General features: G+C 38.4%; 1 protein-coding gene across 1 annotated transcript in view; it reads left to right on the forward strand.

Moving 5' to 3' along the window:
- The window catches only part of ADAM10 (ADAM metallopeptidase domain 10), a 117,879-nt gene that overhangs the window by 17,876 nt on the left and 91,051 nt on the right, over nucleotides 1-8,952 (forward strand). The window contains exons 2-3 of the mRNA XM_023751601.1: nucleotides 5,214-5,332; nucleotides 7,652-7,810. Coding sequence (XP_023607369.1) covers nucleotides 5,230-5,332; nucleotides 7,652-7,810 — 262 coding nt within the window. The 5' untranslated portion in view covers nucleotides 5,214-5,229. The remainder of the gene's footprint in view (nucleotides 1-5,213; nucleotides 5,333-7,651; nucleotides 7,811-8,952) is intronic.

The following is an 8,952-nucleotide window of genomic DNA, read 5'->3' on the forward strand; positions in this document are numbered from 1 at the left end:
CGGTAAACCCGTCCATCTTAAGGACAAAGGGGAAATCATCTAAAGTTTCACGGCTTGATTTGTCCCTTCACTGGGGCTACTATAGGCTTGATTTGTCACTATCAGTTCCCCTTGTTTGACATCATTGCCCGTTACCCCATTCTGCAGGCACCCAGTACCCCAGGAGCTGGGATATCCTACACTCTGGCCTGATACAGGAACCTCGGGGAACGGGCTGGTTTTCACCTGGGCTGGCCGCAGCCGCAGGTGTCTGGAACAACGGGGGCGTGGGTGCTAGTTCCTCTCCTGAGCCGCAGCCCCAGCCGCTTGCGCCTGGAACTGTGAGGCGTGCGGCTTATCCATCTCCTGGGCTGCAGCCTTGCTGGTCCCCATTCCTCTCTTGAGACCTCATTTGTGCCTGGCTGGTCCCCATTCCTCTTTCGTGAGCTCATTTGTGCCTGGCTGGTCCCCATTCCTCTCTCCTCAGTGTTGAGTGTGTGAGCTGTTATGGCATGATGGCATGAGGGCATGACAACCATTTGCATATTAGCTCTTTATTATATAGGATATTTAATAAAAAAAGTTCATTTTGGGGGTATGATCAATTTATCTATTTATTTATCTTATTTGCTACTTCACTCTGCATGGATCATTGAGACCTGATTTTATATATGGTTTTAATCTAATTTAACCCTTTGCGGTCGTTTGTCTACTCTCGGCCACCAAAGCTTTTTTGCCATTCTGGTCGTATGTCTGCTCTCAGCCACCACAGCAAGGAACCGTACGAATCTTAACTCTACTCATTCATGTATCAGTTTATAATTTCTCTGAAAGCTCTTAAGTGTCTAAGCGACCTTGTCACGAACCAAAACATTGCCCCGACAAATCGGAGATATCGAAACTCAATATAAACAAACGCGGTCGTTCCACACTCGCCATGCAAAACACCGTGGCGAGTCAGTCGCCTTTTGAGAGTGAAGAAATCGACAAGCTTCGGAGATACTTTGCAGAATTTCAAATAAAGCTTTACAAATTACGTTTAACTGTAATTAGGCATTCTCGCTTGTTAAGGTATTTCAAAATAATACTCCAAAATGGCAAAAAGAAAGTTACCGAAAGAAGTGTACTTCGAATCTGAAAGTAACGATGAAGAGTTTTATTTTGGCACCTTGAATACTGACTCTGACGTAGAAAGTGATAACGTTTGTAGTGATTCTACTAGTAGTGACGTAGTTCCAAAAAAGAATTAATAAATCTTGTTTATCCTTCATAATCTTGCATGTTATGTATCACTGCTCTTTCAATGGAAATTAATTCCGACCAGTATGACACCCATGTCCAAATTTAATACGACTGCAAAGGGTTAACTCAATACTAAGAGTAATGTTCTGTAAATATGAAACAGTTTTCTTCTCATGAAATCAATATCAGGGTTGGAAGGTGCCTATCTCAAGTGTTCTTAAATTCTCTTTGTTATAACTTTGTTCTGGGTTGCTATCTGCTTAGACACTTTAAGTGATGTAAAACTATTTTGGGAGCGGGTAGGGAGTATAGCACAGATTGTTCTTATATTGCACTTAAATGTCTTTCTGAAACTTTTACCCATCCTCCTTTTTTGCCATATAGAATATTAATACTCTTGCTTGTAATGGTTTTAGGATACAACAATTTTTTGGAATATCAATCCTGAATGATAAATATATTAAGCCCTTGGACAGTTAGTCTGTTTAACAAAAATGCTCTTTTAGTGGTAGTATTTATTTAGTAGGTTAAAAGTATATAAAATGATAAATTAATGATTTTAAAAATACTGTGAACCTCTGAAAAATAATGTATTTATACTCACATATATGATCAAGAATTTTCTATAGTTGGCAGAAGTAATTTTATGAAAAGATAGAATGTACCACAAGAATTCAGGCAGGATTCCTATTTGTTCAGGATAGACTATTTTTAAATTTGTGAAGTTTCCATTTAGATCTGTTTGACTTTGTTGATTACTTGCTTAAATAGATTGTAACGTTAAGGCTCTGAGGATGCCTTTCTTAGCCTAGAGTCTTGGTCACAGCTCCTGGGAAGCCCTAGCAATATTTTGGTGAGAGTTTTGGACAAGTAGAATGTGAGTACATCCTCAGAATAAAAGAATGCTAAGATTGATATGAAATTAGGGAAAATATAAAATAGACATTGTTGAAAAAGGAACACACTTTCTGAACCCAACGAGTATGTCCTGTTGACCTCTATTCACTTGAAAAATTAGTTGTTTTTTTGTTTTGTTTAAAATCAACTTTATTGAAGTATCTATATACTAGAGGCCCAGTGCATGAAAGTTGTGCACGGGTAGGGTCCCTAGTGGCTGCTCGCTTCCGGCCAGGGTCTCCTTTCCCTGGCTGCCGGCTGCCGGCTGCTGGCCGGAGCCTTCCTTAATTGCATGCTGCCCACTAGTGATCAGTGCATGTCATAGCAAGCGATTAAACTCCCGGTCGGTCGAACTCCTGAGGGGACACTTTGAATATTAGGCTTTTATATATATACTAGAGGCCTAGTGCACGAAATTTTTGCACTGGTAGGGTTCCTAGCGGCTGCCAGCTGGGTACTCCCTCCCTTGCCTGGCCGCCTGATGCTGCCTGCCGCCACCGCTGCTGCCACTGCTGCTGCTGCTGCTGCCACCACCGGCCGGGGCCTCCCTCCCGTCTCCCGGCCGCCTGCCAGCGCCAGGGCCTCCCTCCCTTACCCGGGCCACCTGCAGCCACCACTGGCCAGGGCCTCCCTCCCTTTCTCCGGCTGCCTGCCAGCGCCACCAGCTGGAGCCTCCCTCCCTTCCCCCGGCCGGCCTGTTCCCTGGTCGAACTCCCAGAGGAACTCCGGTTGAGGGGACAATTTGCCTACTATGCTTTTATTATACAGGATAGCTATAAAAGCGTAATATGCAAATTGACTGGATGGCAGAATGACCGGTCGCTATGATGCGCACTGACCACCAGGGGGAGACGCTCAATGCAGGCGCTGCCCCCAGCCCGCAGACCCCGATTGCCTGATCGGGGCCTGCTGGCCAACCTCTCGGTCTCTTCTCTGGCTGGCAGGCTTCAATTTCCCGTTGGGGAATGGGGAACCGGGGGTGGGTGGCAGCAGACATGGGCGGTGCCAGGCCAAGGCGGGTGCAAGCGAGTGGGCCCCCGATTGCCCTGCCAGTTCTCCCACACACAGAGGGTGACTGGTGGTGGGGAGTGGGGCCAGCCAGCGGCAGGAATGGCCAACCTCTTGGTTCTTCCCCCGGCCGGCAGGCTCTGATTTCCTGATGGGGAACAGGGAACCAGGGTTGGGTGGCGGCAGACGTGAGTGGTGCCAGCCCGAGATGGGTGCGATGAGTGGGATCCCGATCACCTCGCTGGTCACTCCACACACAGAGGGCGACCAGCGTTGGTGGCAGGGGGTTAGGGGTGGCTGCCAGCAGCTGGGGAAGATGGGCCCTGATCGCAGGCCATGCCTAGGGACTCAACCTGTGCACAGATTTTGTGCGCCGGGCCTCTAGTCCTATATAATAAAAGGCTAATATGCAAATCGACATAACGGCAGAATGATTAGTCACTATGATGCGCACTGACCAACAGCGGGCAGATGCTCAACGCAAGAGCTGCCCCTGGTTGTCAGTGCGCTCCCACAGGGGGAGCGCTGCTCAGCCAGAAGCCCTGAGCCAGGGTCAAGGCTGGCGAGTGCAGTGGTGGTGGTGGCAGGAGCCTCTCCCGCCTCTGTGGCAGTGCTAAGCCATCAGTCGGACATCCCCCGAGGTTCTCCCGGACTGTGAGAGGGCGCAGGCTGGGCTGAGGCACCTCCCCCCCGGAGTGCACAGATTTCATGCACTGGGCCTCTAGTGATTTATATAAAATAAAATACACTCATTTTAAGTGTGTTGTTTGATAAATCTATACACTTTTGTAACCACCATTCAAATCAACATAAAGAAATTTCCATTGTAGCAATAAGTTCCTTCATACTTTGCTCTTCTTATCTCTTTACTTGTTGATAGACATTTAGGTTATTTCCAGTTTGGGGTTATTTTGAATAAAGCTGCTATGGACATTTGTGTCCAATTGTTTGGACATATGTTTATGTTTTCATTTCTTTTAGAGTGGGATTTTGAGTCATAGGAGTTTTGTATATTTAACTTTATTAAAAAATCTTCAGTTTTCCTAAGTAATTGTATCACTTTGTACATTCAACAGCAATGTATGAGAGTTCCAGTACTTCACATCCTGTTAACATTTGGAGGTTGGCTAATTGAAAACTGGGTCAGGGTCATTGATAGAAATTGTGTTATGTGTAGACTTTTATAGAAATTATAACAGATACTTGATATACTTTAAAAGTTTAGTAATGATAGCTCATTTCGAACCATTGTACATCTCCTATGTGCCAGAAAGTGTGTTAATGATTTTACATTCATTATAATCTATAATCCTTAAAACAATTCCATAAGATAGAATATATTATCTTTATTTCACAGATAGGAGTTCTGGACTACTAATATTAGGCTTAAGATTTGATTTCAAGTTTGCTTCGAAACCCTAGTTTCTTTACTTAATTTCACTTCAACATTTTGGTCCTTCCCTCTCTTTTATAGAGCTAGAATGAGTATGATTTCAATTAATATCATGGTCTTTTAGGGTTCCCAAATTGAATTGAGGGAGATCCAAAGATAATTATAAGAGTTAGAAGCCCCCAGGGAAAAATAAAGGATTGAAATGTTGTGTGTATGTGTGTTTTCAAACGAAAGAGCATGTATCTCTCAGATGTTAAGTATCTAATATAGATGCCATTTTCCCATGTATTATCTTAATTTGAGTTGTGAAAAGAAGGGGAAAATGTCAAAGCTTCAGAATTACTATGGAGGGAAGATAGGTAGTGGTAATAGTGTGTTTATTATTTCCAAGCTAAGTAGTTGTTCTTGGAATGATCTTGTTTTACCATGTAGGAATCAGCCCATTGCCATTTATTTTTAAATATATTTTAGACAATTACTATTTAATTTTCTATAACTAGAGTTGTGTCACAGCTACTAGATTGAATTTTAGAGCAGAATTTTTATAAGAAAGGTTTGGTCAATATATTTCTCAATATATAGACAACTTGAGTGAAACAGTCCACATTTTGCAGATTTTTCTATTTAACAAAACAATTGTTTAACATTTGGATCCTTTAAATTTCATTTTTCCTTTTCCCATCTCATTTTGCAGACATTTCAACTTACGAATGAAGAGGGACACTTCCCTTTTTAGTGATGAATTTAAAGTAGAAACATCAAATAAAGTACTGGATTATGATACCTCTCATATTTACACTGGACATATTTATGGTAAGTTGAATCTTTAAGAACACTTTCTTTAAATTTTTTCTACACAAAGAAATATTTCAGAAAAGAAGGGATAAATTCTGAGGTGGTTTGAATATATATCATGAAGGGTATATTTGTCTTTGAAGAATGAAGTAATCCTTGGATCTATCATTGCATGGTTGTTTAATGTTGAATTATGCAGTGTCTGGCTTCTGAAAGTTTTGAATTTTTGACTCTCTCAATACCTCCAAACTTAGATTTAAAATTTTTTTTAATGACTTCTATAATTTTTTGATCATCCAAACAAGAAATTAGCAGTAACTTTGCTATGTTTTATAACAAGATGTCTGTAAAGATCATCTTAACCAAAAATAATGTGACAGTCATTGATAGGAAAATCCTCCTAAGGCCTTCCTCTTTACAATGTATTTGCTTTTGTTTACAATTCTAACAAATATCTCTTACTACATACACCAGATTATAAAGGTATTGGAGGGGTGGGGAACACACACATTGTTTTATTTTATTTTTTGACACGCACATTTAACCCAATAGAAAGTTATATTTGACAGCTTAGTAGTTTGGGAAGAACACAATAATTGTAGAAGTCATAAAAAAGCTTAAAAGGTCAGTCTTTTGGAGGTATTAGAGAAGGGCAAAATATCATTGTGTTATAACTCTGTACATTAATAAATACTCAAGGTGGTCCTCAGTTTTTAAAACAAAGTTAACTAAAAGTTAAATTTTAGCCCTAACTGGTTTGGCTCAGTGGATAGAACATCGGCCTGTGGACTGAAGGGTCCCAGGTTCAATTCCGGTCAAGGGCATGTACCTTTGTTGCGGGCACATCCCCAGTGGGGAGTGTGCAGGAGACAACTGATCGATGTTTCTCTCTCATCGATGTTTCTAACTCTCTATTTCTCTCCCTTCCTCTCTGTAAAAAAAATAAAAAATAAAAAAAATCAATAAAATATATTTTAAAAAAATAAATAAAAGTTAAATTTTATTTCTATATATTAGATTTCCAATCAATATTATAACATGAAAAATTAAGTACTTAAAAAAGTGTTTTTTATTTTTTCATTATGCCAGATACATGAGGCATTTCTATGCTTAAAGTTTCTTACTTTTAGAATAAACCTAAACTATTTAATAAAAATATTTTTGTATTCTTACTATTTTTTTAAAGTATTTTTTTTTCAGAGAGGAAAGGAGAGGGAGAGAGAGAAACATCAATGATGGGAATCATTAATAGGCTGCCTCCTGCATGCCCCCTACTCAGGCATGTGCCCCGACTTGATATTGAACTGGCAACCTTTTGGCACAAAGCATGATGCTCAAACAACTGAGCCACATAGGCCAGGGCTAGGTTTTTAATGTTAGAATACAGTTTTCTATTATTTTTATTATTTATCTTTCTGGACAAGTAACTTACAGTCTCTGCTTTTTTTGGCTAAGCAGTGGTCAAGAAAAGTATGACAGCTTACAGATAAAAACCATGCCATTTAAAATACCAGTGTCTTGGGCTCTTTCCTTCAGTTCATGATTATTTCAGAGGTCAACTAATTAATTTTAATCTATAACTTAGAAATTGTAGAAAGCCTGACTTTTGTTTTAATGAGAAAATTTTAAGTAAATTCAACTTTTAAAGCCCCCTCCTTCTACCTTCCATTTCTTCAAATATTTGATGGTTAGTGCTCATCTTTGTGACTATATTAAGAACCAAAAATACCTTTTTTTCTGTTTTGTTCTTTCACTAGGGAAGTATAATTGATGGGACAGAATTATAAATCTTTGTCCAGTATCATAAAAGAAATTGTTGGCATACTTCTGTTCAGATTGCTTTTGAAGTATTTGACACTATCTTATTTAAGAAACATATTTATAAAACCTAAAGGTGGTAAGGAAGCCACATGGCTCATGCAGAATATATCAGATTGGAAAAGAGCTTTTTTCTTATAGTAATTAGAGCCAAATTTCAAAAGGAACTTTAATATCTTTATTTTGAAAGTGTTTATTTTGTCACTGGGTCTATTTAAGTTAATTTAACTATTATTCATTGATTAACTACTACTGTATACATGCCAGGCACTGTGCTAGGTGCTGGGAATTTGTCAATAAGACAGATGTTTTATTTCATTGTTGTTCCTAATAATTGTGTACATTTTAATAAATACTAGTTGCTATTCACATCTCAAACTCAGTTTGATATATTTTCTGTTAAAATTAATTTTCCCAGTGAATTTATATATATGTATATATGAATAACTTTTTAAAGAAAAATGAATTTAACATTCTAGGCAAATTAAATTTTCAAGAGTTTGTTGCTTTCATTAATAGGTGAAGAAGGAAGTTTTAGCCATGGGTCTGTTATTGATGGAAGATTTGAAGGATTCATCCAGACTCATGGTGGAACATTTTATGTTGAGCCAGCAGAGAGATATATTAAAGACCGAACTCTACCTTTTCACTCTGTCATTTATCATGAAGATGATATTAGTAAGTACTTAATTTTTATCAAGTAGCCTTTTGCAAAAAGACATTTAAATAAAGCTATGTGAAGACAAGTGAAGCTTGAGCTGTTTTCTTTCCTTAGCTTATTAATCAGACTAGAAAATAGTTCACAACCAAAGTTTCAATTTAATGAATAACAGATCTATAGTACAGTGATGCAATTTCCTTACCAATCCATGCCAGTCCTACTTTGTTGACATGATGCAATCACTTCTATTTGAACTGTAAGTTAACTGATTTTGATTGAACTGGAAATCCTATATTCTGATACCAGCTAGTCATTTAATGCTATAATGCCTTTGTGTCTGTGTCCTACTCAAGCATCATTAACTTCTTATGTAAATTTCAGTGTGGATATTTGTAGTGATTAAGAAATATTTTAGGTATTTTTAAAAATTTCTTAGTCCTTTGAGTTTTTCTTTTTGGAATCTTAAAATAATGATTTCAGTTTAGTAAGATTCCAGATATATCATTATGGATTTTGTCCTCTACCATGGTCTTTTATATGATGGTGATTTGTTGGGAAAGTTCTTTTTTTGTGTTTTAAGAGTAGAAAATGTATTTAAACATCATCTTTTAATTTCCACCATTGTCTATGAATCCATAGTCATCTAATCATGAGAATACTTTAATGAAATACCACAGAAATTCATTCCTCTGATTATATGCCTCTTGAATAATCATATTTTATTTTTGACTGTAATTAGACTAGTCTCTCAATTTTTGCCGGTTTTTAAAATTTGGCAGCTTCCTTCTAGTTTCATTTTCCTTTGTATAGTCAGGAATTTATTGTCAATAATAATATTCTCATTCCTAGTAATGTATTGGAAAGCCTTAACCATTTTGACTTTTTGTTCCATCAGCTATTCTTGCTTTTTTTCTGATCCTCTATTACTACAGAAAATAGCATAATTATTTTAGATGGGATACATTTATGATTTTAGCTGCTTGCTAAATCTCAAATTTATTAATGCTACTTACCGACATTTTTTTTTAAATTAAATCTTTATTGTTCAGATTATTACAGTTGTTCCTCTTCCCCCCCTCCCCCCATTGCTCCCCTCCACCCGGTTCCCACCCCAACCCTCTGCCCTTTCCTCCCCCAAAACCTCCCGGCCTCATCCATA

This window comes from Myotis lucifugus, unplaced genomic scaffold, assembly GCF_000147115.1.
Source record: "Myotis lucifugus unplaced genomic scaffold, Myoluc2.0 scaffold_23, whole genome shotgun sequence".
Lineage (NCBI taxonomy): Eukaryota > Metazoa > Chordata > Mammalia > Chiroptera > Vespertilionidae > Myotis > Myotis lucifugus.